General features: G+C 38.4%; 1 protein-coding gene across 3 annotated transcripts in view; it reads right to left on the bottom strand.

The window, feature by feature from the left end:
• Window positions 1-12,352, bottom strand: part of LOC128689176 (rotatin-like) — a 62,330-nt gene extending 49,978 nt beyond the window's left edge. The window contains exons 1-6 of one of the 3 annotated variants that reach the window (XM_070085080.1): window positions 11,973-12,352; window positions 8,226-8,413; window positions 7,631-7,789; window positions 7,286-7,407; window positions 7,009-7,117; window positions 4,648-4,806 (exon numbers count right to left, since the gene is read on the bottom strand). In XM_070085080.1, the coding sequence (XP_069941181.1) occupies window positions 4,648-4,806; window positions 7,009-7,117; window positions 7,286-7,407; window positions 7,631-7,789; window positions 8,226-8,234 (558 nt within the window). In that variant the 5' untranslated portion in view covers window positions 8,235-8,413; window positions 11,973-12,352. Of the gene's footprint in view, window positions 1-4,647; window positions 4,807-7,008; window positions 7,118-7,285; window positions 7,408-7,630; window positions 7,790-8,225; window positions 8,414-11,465; window positions 11,595-11,972 lie in introns of those variants that run through there. The other 2 variants (XM_053777324.2, XM_070085069.1) reach the window with 2 other exon arrangements.
• Window positions 12,353-12,721: the final 369 nt, after the last annotated feature.

The following is a 12,721-nucleotide window of genomic DNA, read 5'->3' as shown; positions in this document are numbered from 1 at the left end:
GTATTTTCTTTCTTTTTTGGGTCACCCTGCCTCGGTGGGAGACGGCCGACTTGTTGGAAAAAAAAAAAAAAAAAAAAAAGTCTACTGGGCTAGAGTATTTCAGGTCTTAGTCAGGTTCACCAGACATCGTCCCTCCCAACCTTCAATAATTGCCCATGTCACCTACAGTGGCTTTCTTGGAGCACCTGATCTCTCGCTGACTTTCAAGCAATTTTGGATAATATCACAACCACCATCTCTTCTCTGGATACTAATCATGGCACCTGAGAGCAGTAAAAGCGATGATAACTGTGTCAAGGTGAGAAATAAATGTAAATCTATGGCAATGGTGATCAAAGTGGAAGCGCTACATATACGATGCTCATCATTAACCCTTTGAGGGTTTCAGCCGTACTAGTACGGCTTACAACCCAGGGTTTTTGACATACTAGTACGCCTAAATTCTAGCACCCTCAAATCTAGTGGGAGAAAGCTGGTAGGCCTACATATGAAAGAATGGGTCTATGTGGTCAGTGTGCGCAGTATAAAAAAAATCCTGCAGCACACAGTGCATAATGAGAAAAAAAAACTTTGATCGTGTTTTTGGAATAAAACAGCGACTTTGCACTGTATTTTCGTATGGTATTTATTGTTGTATTCTAGTTTTCTTCGTCTCATTTTATAGAATGGAAGACATATTACAGAAATTGAGATGATTTTGACTGGTTTTGCAATGAAAAGTACCTTGAAATTGAGCTCAAAGCAGCAGAAATGTTAAATTTTTACCAAAGTTCAAAAGTAAACAAATCATGCCAAGCGTCCAATACACGTCAACTGATGAGTCTAATATTCTTTCACAAGTGCACTGATATTATTTATACCATTTTTACACTAATGCAGTAGTCTGCATAACAGTAAATCTTCTATTTTTTGTAAGAATAAAAATTGAAAGTGGAAAGCCAAAGAAATATAAGAGAGGCCTGGGGATGTAACTAACGAACAGAGAACTTATTATTTTAGTGCCAGGAATGTCTTTCTTGTTTATTCTGGACCCTATTCAGAAATTGGCATCTTTTGAAATTTGTGTGAAATTGGCAAAATTGCTAAATTCTGACCACTTTATTGGATAGTTGAAATCGGTAAATGGGTGGTTTCTTGTACTCATTCGATACAAAAAATAGAGTTCTAGCAAAATAGTTATGATTTTTGTCGACTAGTACATTGGAATTGGCCAAAAATAGAGCTCAAAGTGGGCAAAATCGCCAATGCGTAAACATCATCAAGACCGCTAACTTCGCAAGAGCATAATTCCATAAGTTTTCCATCAAATTTCTTACTTTTGGTGTCATTATGATCGGGAAAAAGATTATCTTTTCATAAGAAAAAATAATTTTTTTTTTTTGAAATTTGGCCGACCTTGAGAACAAGTCTCGGAGAGGGCCTGTCGACCCTCAAAGGGTTAAAGTGAGACAGGTGGAAGGCACCTGACATAATTTAGTGCTCAAAATAATACCCTATCCTCATACATTTGTTGACGAGAGAAAAAGTTATACAGTGGACCCCCGCATACCGTTGGCATCACATAACGTTAAATCCGCATACCGATACATTTTATCGCTAAGATTTTGCCTCGCATACCGCTAAAAAACCCGCTCAACGCTATTCGTCCGAGACGCGTCTAATGTGCGGCCTGAGCCAGCCTCACATGTTCTGCCGGTGGCATTGTTTACCAGCCAGCCTCCGCGGTAACATCCAAGCATACAATCGGAACATTTCGTATTATTACAGTGTTTTTGATGATTTTATCTGCAAAATAAGTGACCATGGGCCCCAAGAAAGCTTCTAGTGCCAACCCTACAGGAATAAGGGTGAGAATTACTATAGAGATGAAGAAAGAGATCATTGCTAAGTATGAAAGTGGAGTGCATGTCTCCGAGCTGGCCAGGTTGTATAGTAAACCCCAATCAACCATCGCTATTGTGTCCAACAAAACGGCAATCAAGGAAGCTGTTCTTGCCAAAGGTTCAACTGTGTTTTCAAAACAGAGATTGCAAGTGATGGAAGATGTTGAGAGACTCTTATTGGTATGGATAAATGAAAAACAGATAGCAGGAGATAGCATCTCTCAAGTGATCATAAGTGAAAAGGCTAGGAAGTTGCATGAGAATTTAATTAAAAAAATGCCTGCAACTAGTGATGATGTGAGTGAATTTAAGGCCAGCAAAGGTTGGTTTGAGAGATTTAAGAAGCGTAGTGGCATACATAGTGTGATAAGGCATGGTGAGGCTGCCAGTTCAGACCACAAAGCGGCTGAAAAATATGTGCAGGAATTCAAGGAGTACATAGACAGTGAAGGACTGAAACCTGAACAAGTGTTTAATTGTGATGAAACAGGCCTGTTTTGGAAGAAAATGCCAAGCAGGACCTACATTACTCAGGAGGAAAAGGCACTCCCAGGACATAAGCCTATGAAAGACAGGCTTACTCTGTTGATGTGTTCCAATGCTAGTGGTGATTGCAAAGTGAAGCCTTTATTAGTGTATCACTCAGAAACTCCCAGAGCGTTCAGGCAAAAGAATATCCTCAAGGCTAATTTGTGTGTGCTGTGAAGGGCAAACAGTAAGGCATGGGTCACTAGGGACTTTTTCTATGACTGGTTACACCAAGCATTTGCCTCCAATGTGAAAGATTACCTAACTGAAAAGAAATTAGACCTTAAGTGCCTCCTGGTGTTAGACAATGCCCCTGGTCATCCTACAGACGTGGCAGAGCGACTTTATGGGGACATGAACTTCATTAAGGTGAAGTTTTTGCCTCCTAATACCACTCCTCTCCTGCAGCCCATGGACAAGCAGGTTATTGCAAACTTCAAAAAACTGTACACAAAAGCTCTGTTTGAAAGGTGCTTTGTAGTGACCTCAGAAACTCAATTGACTCTAAGAGAGTTTTGGAGAGATCACTTTAATATCCTCAATTGTGTAAACCTTATAGGTAAGGCTTGGGAGGGAGTGACTAGAGGACCTTGAACTCTGCTTGGAAGAAACTGTGGCCAGAATGTGTAGACCAAAGGGATTTTGAAGGGTTTGAGGCTAACCCTGGGAATCCTATGCCAGTTGAGGAATCCATTGTGGCATTGGGAAAGTCCTTGGGGTTGGAGGTTAGTGGGGATGATGTGGAAGAGTTGGTGGAGGAGGACAATAAAGAACTAACCACTGATGAGCTGCTAGATCAACTTCAACAGCAAGAGGCCAGACCTGAGGAAACTGGTTCGGAGGAGGGGAGAGAGAAATTGAAGAAGTTGCCTACTTCAAAGATTAAGGAAATGTGTGGAATGTGGCTTAAAGTGCAAACCTTTTTTGATGACAATCACCCTAACACAGCTATTGCAAGCCGTGCTGGTGACTATTACACTGACACTGTTGTGAAACACTTTAGGAAAGTCATAAAGGAACGAGAGGTACAGGCCACTATGGACAGATATGTTGTGCGACAGAAGTCCAGTGACTCTGAAGCTGGTCCTAGTGGCATTAAAAGAAGAAGGGAAGTAACCCCAGAAAAGGACTTGACACCTCAAGTCTTAATGGAAGGGGATTCCCCTTCTAAACACTAAGACTCTCTCCTCCTCCCATCCCATCAATCATCACCAGATCTTCAATAAAGGTAAGTGTCATGTAACTGTGCATGCCTTTTTCAGTTTGTGTGTATTAAAATTAATATTTCATGTGGTAAAAAATTTTTTTTTCATACTTTGGGGTGTCTTGCACGGATTAATTTGATTTCCATTATTTCTTATGGGGAAAATTCATTCGCATAACGATAATTTCGCATAACAATGAGTTCTCAGGAACGGATTAATATCGTTATGCGGGGGTCCACTGTATAGGTCTGGCAACTCAAAGCAGGACATCTCAGGATTCCCTATGGCTACTGGCTGCATCCTCAGTGGCTGGACTTGTGTGGCAGACAGCTAAGTTTCCATGGTTTTCCCTGCACTAAGTGATCTTGAGGGCTAGGTAAAAAAAAAGAGAGATAGATCCACTAGAGGAAGGATATCAGCCCACTCCCATGGCTTTAGGCCACAATCTGCAAGTCATAAGGAAATTTACAACATAAAACCCTCAAGAACATGTGTTAAGCACTTCATAAATGGTTGAAGGATAACCTAAAGTGAAAAGTATGATCTATTTTGTGGTTGTAATAATGAGCACTCTATTTAAAGGTGGTGAATGTGAGAAATAATTTACACCAGAGTTTGGTGTGAATGAAATGACCATTTGTAAACTTAGAAAGAATTATAAAGTGAAATACAGTAAGAGTTTGTATATCATGTGACATGTTCAAATGGATAACTAGGTTGTCTGTATACCTAACCAAGATAAAGAATTTAATTAATGTGTAGCCTGAGGAAAAAAGACAAACACGAAATGCACTCCCCTTACTACTCTAATATGTAATAAGACATAGTTTCTATGAAACTGTATAAGCAGGAAGAAGTGCTTTCACAAGAGTGCTGATGGGTTGAGGTTTATATTGTGAGTTGAGGTGGAATGCAAGAGCCTTAGCAAATTAATTACAAACACAAACAGGCAAGTACACATATATACATACATGTGCACAATGAAACTCCTACCTGGTTTATACTAGTGTCTTTCTGCAATGAAGGCTAACCTGAATAACTGCTGGTCTCTGTAGGAGAACTTCAGGTGGAAAATCTTTAAGCACTATTGCATCAAGGAAATGCAAAGATGCCACTACTACTGCTTCGTTGTGACTGAGTAATGACTGCGTTGTTGAATCCAGCACTTTGCGATCAATTTGTGTCAAGGCCTGAAAAAAGTTCTTAGTTTGTGTTATATTGTGTTTGCTACAAAATCTACTTAAGTAATCATCATATATGGAAAGCAGATCTGTTTTCCCATTAATAAGGATGGTAATTAGTAAACAAAAACAGTAATAAAAAATATCACCATTATAAGGCCTTATAAGGCATTATAAGGTAGATGGCGAGAATATTTTGAGGAACTTTTAAATGTTGACAAAGAAAGGGAGGCAGTAATTTCATGCACTGGCCAGGGAGGTATACCATCTTTTAGGAGTGAAGAAGAGCAGGATGTGAGTGTGGGGGAGGTGCGTGAGGCATTACGTAGAATGAAAGGGGGTAAAGCAGCTGGAACTGACGGGATCATGACAGAAATGTTAAAAGCAAGAGGGGATATAGTGTTGGAATGGTTGGTATTTTTGTTTAATAAATGTATGAAAGAGGGGAAGGTACCTAGGGATTGGCAGAGAGCATGTATAGTCCCTTTATATAAAGGGAAGGGGGACAAAAGAGATTGTAAAAATTATAGAGGAATAAGTTTACTGAGTATACCAGGAAAAGTGTACGGAATGGTTATTATTGAAAGAATTAGAGGTAAGACAGAATGTAGAATTGCGGATGAGCAAGGACGTTTTAGAGTGGGTAGGGGATGTGTAGATCAAGTGTTTACATTGAAGCATATATGTGAACAGTATTTAGATAAAGGTAGGGAAGTTTTTATTGCATTTATGGATTTAGAAAAGGCATATGATAGAGTGGATAGGGAAGCAATGTGGCAGATGTTGCAAGTATATGGAATAGGTGGTAAGTTACTAAATGCTGTAAAGTTTTTATGAGGATAGTGAGGCTCAGGTTAGTGTGTAGAAGAGAGGGAGACTACTTACCGGTAAAAGTAGGTCTTAGACAGGGATGTGTAACGTCACCACAGTTGTTTAATATATTTAAAGATGGGGTTGTAAAAGAAGTAAATGCTAGGGTGTTCGGGAGAGGGGTGGGATTAAATTATGGAGAATTAAATACAAAATGGGAAGTGACACAGTTACTTTTTGCTGATGATACTGTGCTTATGGGAGATTCTAAAGAAAAATTGCAAAGGTTAGTGGACGAATTTGGGAGTGTGTGTAAAGGAAGAAAGTTGAAAGTGAACATAGAAAAGAGTAAGGTGATGAGAGTATCAAATGATTTAGATAAAGAAAAATTGAATATCAAATTGGGGAAGAGGAGTATGGAAGAAGTGAATGTTTTCAGATATTTGGGAGTTGACTTGTCAGCGGATGGATTTATGAAGGATGAGGTTAATCATAGAATTGATGAAGGAAAAAAGGTGAGTGGTGCATTGAGGTATATGTGGAGGCAAAGAAGGGAATGTATGACAGTATAGTAGTGCCAACACTCTTACATTGGTGTAAAGCCTGGGTTGTAAATGCTGCAGCGAGGAGGCGGTTGGAGGAAGTGGAGATGTCCTGTCTAAGGGCAATGTGTGGTGTAAATATTATGCAGAAAATTCGGAGTGTGGAATCTAGGAGAAGGTGTGGAGTTAATAAAAGTATTAGTCAGAGGGCTGAAGAGGGTTTGTTGAGGTGGTTTGGTCATTTAAAGAGAATGGATCAAAGCAGAATGACATGGAGAGCGTATAAATCTGTAGGGGAAGGAAGGCGGGGTAGGGGTCATCCTCGAAAAGGTTGGAGGGAGGGGGTAAAGGAGGTGTTGTGGGCGAGGGGGTTGGACTTCCAGCAAGCATGCGTGAGCATGTTTGATAGGAGTGAATGGAGACAAATGGTATTTGGGACCTGACGAGCTGTTGGAGTGTGAGCAGGGTAATATTTAATGAAGGGATTCAGGGAAACTGGTTATTTTATATAACCGGACTTGAGTCCTGGAAATGGGAAGTACAATGCCTGCACTCTAAAGGAGGGGTTTGAGATACTGGCAGTTTGGAGGGATATAGTGTGTATTTTTATACATATATACTTCTAAACTGTTTTATTCTGGGTACCTCTGCAAAAACAGTGGTTATGTGTGAGGTGAAAGTGTTGAATGATGATGAAAGTATTTTCTTTTTGGTGATTTTCTTTCTTTTTGGGTCACCCTGCCTCGGTAGGAGACGGCCGACTTGTTAAAAAAAAAAAAATAGAACATTTTTAGAATAAAAAATCTGGGTTTAAAATGCAGTGCTGCATGCAAGCTTTACACGCAGTCACCACACACACCTGCCAGGGAAAGACGGTAAATGTCACTGGTGAATTTTGGTCTGTAGCAGAAGGTTCTTGGAGAGTTAGGTCAAACAAGCTTTCCATATGACTTCCATCTACAGTATATCTGTAAATAATGACAACATTATCACCAATTTTAAGAAATTTTGGTCCAAATCTGACTGCCTAACCCCCTTTCAAATACAGTAGTTAAATGAAGGAATAATAAAATCTAAAGTAATTTATGATGCCATGCGAAGATATATGTACACCAGGATCATCATTCTTAACTCACCCCATTTCACTAAAGTTAGCCCCTTGATTACTGGTAAATGAAAGGCTATTTTCTTCAGTGTCATCCAGTGCTGCCCAATGTTGCCCCTTTTTCTCTTCCGCTTGTGGCTGAAGCTCTGGTGACTAAAAATAGACAAGTCTATTAAAAGCAAGATGTGCAGTATTCCACTAACCATATGAGTACATATATATGTATATAACTTTCACAATAGCAACCTTAATGATAGCATCCTGGGTACTAAATACAGTATGCAAAGTATGTCAATAAGCAACACACACATTACAAAAGTTGTCTCTTAGGAAGCTTATGATAGAAAAAGTAACTAATTTCAATACTAAAGATTACCCTAGATGTTATATCTTCTGATGCTTGATGTGGGCAATTTTGCAGTTTTTGTAGAAGATGATTAATGTCTGGCAGGAGATCAAGAGGGGCAGTTGCCTTTAAGCTACGAAGATAATAAGTTCCACCAAGAGAAGCAAACTGCCTTCTTGCAGAATCATCCTGAGATATAATATCACAGAATGTATTTATACATCTTACTGTATTACATTTTACAAAGAATGGAAATTTAAGCTTTCTCTCATTAATACTATGCTGTATTAAATATTTACATATCACAAATTTTGAATATAAGTAATAACACCATGGCTGAACCATTATCAAGTAGTGGCTTGATAAAAAGTCCAGGATGGACCAAAAAGTCAAAAGTTTCCTCTACAAACTGTGGGTTAATTGTAAATATAGTACAGTACAGAGTTCTTTACGAGCAAGACACACAGACAAACAGTAGCCACACCATTACAACTACTGTTTGCTATTTACTTCCAATTGGACCTCATCATGGTTTCAAGGTTATGAAGGCTAATTTATCATAAGGAAACATTCAGCATCTACCACAATGGGTTAAAGCCCATTTAATTCAATTTAGTTTTACAACCTTAAACATGAAGGAGAGCAAATTCAGAACTTGAAATCTTAGAGTGTGGGGTCCCAGGTCCAATAATTGCAGCAGGTTAGGAAGAAACTTTGGGTATTGGCTCAGTCTGCCACATGTCACCAAATTCAATTCAACTTTCTGAAGAAGGGAACTCAGAGCACGGCCACGGATTTCCAGAATAGGGTGCACTGAAAGATAAAACAGGTTGTCCAAAGTTAAAGCTACATAATTTACCACAATGTATTTTGAATAATGACTTTACTGCAACAACTGTATAAATGTATAATAATAATATACAGAACAATATGTAGTGTACCTTAAAAAAATGATCTTGTCCAGATTAATGATATAAGAAGTACTAATTTTTCTTGTTTAAGAAGGTCTCAACACTTCTTATTTATGACTCACAAAATTGTAATGACACATTTGTAAACAAATCACTGAATGGAGTGAGGCTGAACTCATGGCAAGAAAATCCTAAAACAAGCAGGCCATTGTGCTATTCACTATACCATACTGGCCTAGTATGATTCATCCAACTATGTATACAGTGGACCCCCGCATAACGATCACCTCCGAATGCGACCAATTATGTAAGTGTATTTATGTAAGTGCGTTTGTACGTGTATGTTTGGGGGTCTGAAATGGACTAATCTACTTCACAATATTCCTTATGGGAACAAATTCGGTCAGTACTGGCACCTGAACATACTTCTGGAGTGAAAAAATATCGTTAACCGGGGGGCCACTGTATTTCTATACACAATAGGAAGGTTAACATGGGCCCCACTGTGACCACAAATGAAGGTTTTACAACTGGATTGCCATGGTTTTGAACCCCATGCCATTCAGTGAGTTACTTATTAATTACTTATAAAAACTTTAGGAGCACAATACAGTGCTACATAATCTTTGAACAGAGCTCCTTATGGCCGTATGTATATACTGTACAGTAATATTACAGTATGAATTGTTTTGTATGAAATTTGGTCCTATACTTTTTAAACAAGATTGTCAGTGAGCAACATAACTGGCTTTAATGATTTTTTTTTTTTTTTTCAACAAGTTGGCCGTCTCCCACCGAGGCAGGGTGACCCAAAAAAGAAAGAAAATCCCCAAAAAGAAAATACTTTCATCATTCAACACTTTCACCACACTCACACATTATCACTGTTTTTGCAGAGGTGCTCAGAATACAACAGTTTAGAAGCATATACGTATAAAGATACACAACATATCCCTCCAAACTGCCAATATCCCAAACCCCTCCTTTAAAGTGCAGGCATTGTACTTCCCATTTCCAGGACTCAAGTCCGACTATATGAAAATTACCGGTTTCCCTGAATCCCTTCACTAAATATTACCCTGCTCACACTCCAACAGATCGTCAGGTCCCAAGTATCATTCGTCTCCATTCACTCCTATCTAACACGCTCATGCACGCTTGCTGGAAATATTAACAAATAATAATTCCTAAAATCCTCTTTGATCTATCAGTTTCAAGAATATGCCCATCCACAATAAGGAATGATAAATAACTCAGGGCATGACATACACATGGTGAAACACATTATGTCATACTAAATTTTATAAACTATTCTAATTTCTAAACCAAGCTAACAGGTTGTTCAAACTTCTCAAGCTTCAGCTTGCCAAAGAGGAATCATTAACATGTCCCTATTGTAGATAAATTGCCATATGACCTGTCTTTGTAATACTCATTTGTGCTTTATTGTTATCTGTTTACAATAATGTTTTATCACTGATTACATCATTGCTTAGTTAATCTTAAATTAATTTTAAGCCAGCCCGTAATGCTATGCATACAAGTGGCTTTGGCATGCTGCTCTTACCTGTATTTTTTTGTACCTCTGTATGTATGTTCAAATTATTAAATAAATAAATAAATACAGTACAAGGTATTTGGTCGAACTGCTTTACTTACATCACCTATATTATTACTTGTAAAATATTTATCAGCATATAAACACAATGTGCAAGATACTGTATACACAGCTAAAACAAGACCAGGTCCTTAACAGAAGAGAAATTATTCAGATTAGTAACCCCAGCAGGTTAATAATCCAGGAAAAACCAAGAAAGTAAAGGAGTATAGTGTAATCCTAGATATCTAGTGCTGACTGTCAGAAAACAAGAGCAGCAGACATTAGACCTACTTGCATCTCTCTCCTCTTCTTGGATACAAGTTCAGTCTTTTTATGCCCTAAAATTTAAAAATTACTATTTATGTGATCATCCTTAGTTAAATGATGTTATTTATGTGAGTATTAAATGCAACAATATCATCTATGGTAAGAATAGATTAACTTTCCTCAGCAGATTTTTGACCATTAATTATAGTTTGAATTGTACAATATTAAATTGACTTTATATTGGAGATACTATTTTCTTGTGCAAATGTTAAGACATATAATAATAATGTATCTTTATTTCTACATTTCTAAAGAAATCAGCCCTGTGGCCTGGCTGGCAAAGCTCTCGCTTCACATGCTGAGGATCCGGGTTTGATCCCCGGCAGGGGTACAAACATTCGACGTGTTACCTAACAACTGTTGTCCTGTTCACCCAGCAAGTAGGTACCTGGGTGTTAGTCAACTGGTGTGGGTCGCATCCTGGGAAACAAGACTGAGAACCCCAATGGAAATAATACAGACAGTCCTTCGATGACGAACTGCCTTTCCTGGGTTATCCTGGGTTGCTAACCCTCCAGGGTTAAAAATCCGAACAAAATCTTATCTAAATGACACCCACTCATGTACACATCTAAACTATATTTAAAACTACTCAAAAGTCTTGTCTCAACGAAATATTTATCCCGGTTCTATGTATGTATTGTAAAACATAAAGCAATGGTCAGTACAGTACCTAGTGTAACTTTATTATAGTTATGGGCAAGCACTAAACCCACTGGGGGTCATAAAATGCAAGGAAGTTCAATTCCTCGGATCAAGAACCTCTCATGAAGGGGTACTGAACCTGAATAAAAATTCGCTTCCTTAGGCTGCTTATTTAATGGGAGGGAAGAAGCGCCAAACCCACAGGGGGGAATCACAGAGCACCTGGAAGTATGGAAAGTACTCGAGTTTGATCCAAGGGAAGGGGGGAGGAAAACAAAATCCAGTTCAGTGAATCAAGAGCATCACTTGCCAGGAGCTGTACAACCCCTACGGGTTGACCGCTTCCCTCCTAATTATAATAATAATATTACTCACAGCTCACCTAATTTATCTATATACTCAGGTACATGTGTCATCCTGAAAGCAGGTAACAACAGCAACAATAGTAGTTGTTGTTGTCGTTTCAAGATTCAAAAACACTCAGCTGATCTCCACCTCACATCACACTGGCTTAAAATATATATTTATACACATTGCCCTGGGCTAATATATATGCTCTACGAATACACACATATACACGTATATATATATATATATATATTATATATATATATATATATATATATATATATATATATATATATATATATATATATATATATATATATATATATATTTATATATATATATATATATTTATATATATATATATATTTATATATACATATATATATATATATATATATATATATATCTATATATATATATATATTATATAATATATATATATATATTATATTATATAATATATATATTATATATATATATTATATTATATAATATATATATATATATATATATTATATTATATAATATACCTGGAGTTTACCTGGAGAGAGTTTCGGGGGTCAATGCCCCCGCGGCCCGGTCTGTGACCAGGCCTCCTGGTGGATCAGCGCCTGATCAACCAGGCTGTTGCTGCTGGCTGCACGCAAACCAACGTACGAGCCACAGCCCGGCTGATCAGGAACTGACTTTAGGTGCTTGTCCAGTGCCAGCTTGAAGACTGCCAGGGGTCTGTTGGTAATCCCCCTTATGTGTGCTGGGAGGCAGTTGAACAGTCTCGGGCCCCCTGACACTTATTGTATGGTCTCTTAACGTGCTAGTGACACCCCTGCTTTTCATTGGGGGGATGGTGCATCGTCTGCCAAGTCTTTTGCTTTCGTAGTGAGTGATTTTCGTGTGCAAGTTCGGTACTAGTCCCTCTAGGATTTTCCAGGTGTATATAATCATGTATCTCTCCCTCCTGCGTTCCAGGGAATACAGGTTTAGAAACCTCAAGCGCTCCCAGTAATTGAGGTGTTTTATCTCCGTTATGCGCGCCGTGAAAGTTCTCTGTACATTTTCTAGGTCGGCAATTTCACCTGCCTTGAAAGGTGCTGTTAGAGTGCAGCAATATTCCAGCCTAGATAGAACAAGTGACCTGAAGAGTGTCATCATGGGCTTGGCCTCCCTAGTTTTGAAGGTTCTCATTATCCATCCTGTCATTTTTCTAGCAGATGCGATTGATACAATGTTATGGTCCTTGAAGGTGAGATCCTCCGACATAATCACTCCCAGGTCTTTGACGTTGGTGTT

Source organism: Cherax quadricarinatus, chromosome 1 (assembly GCF_038502225.1).
Source record: "Cherax quadricarinatus isolate ZL_2023a chromosome 1, ASM3850222v1, whole genome shotgun sequence".
Lineage (NCBI taxonomy): Eukaryota > Metazoa > Arthropoda > Malacostraca > Decapoda > Parastacidae > Cherax > Cherax quadricarinatus.
Note: the sequence above shows the minus strand (reverse complement) of the source record. Positions and strands in the feature narration are given on the sequence as shown.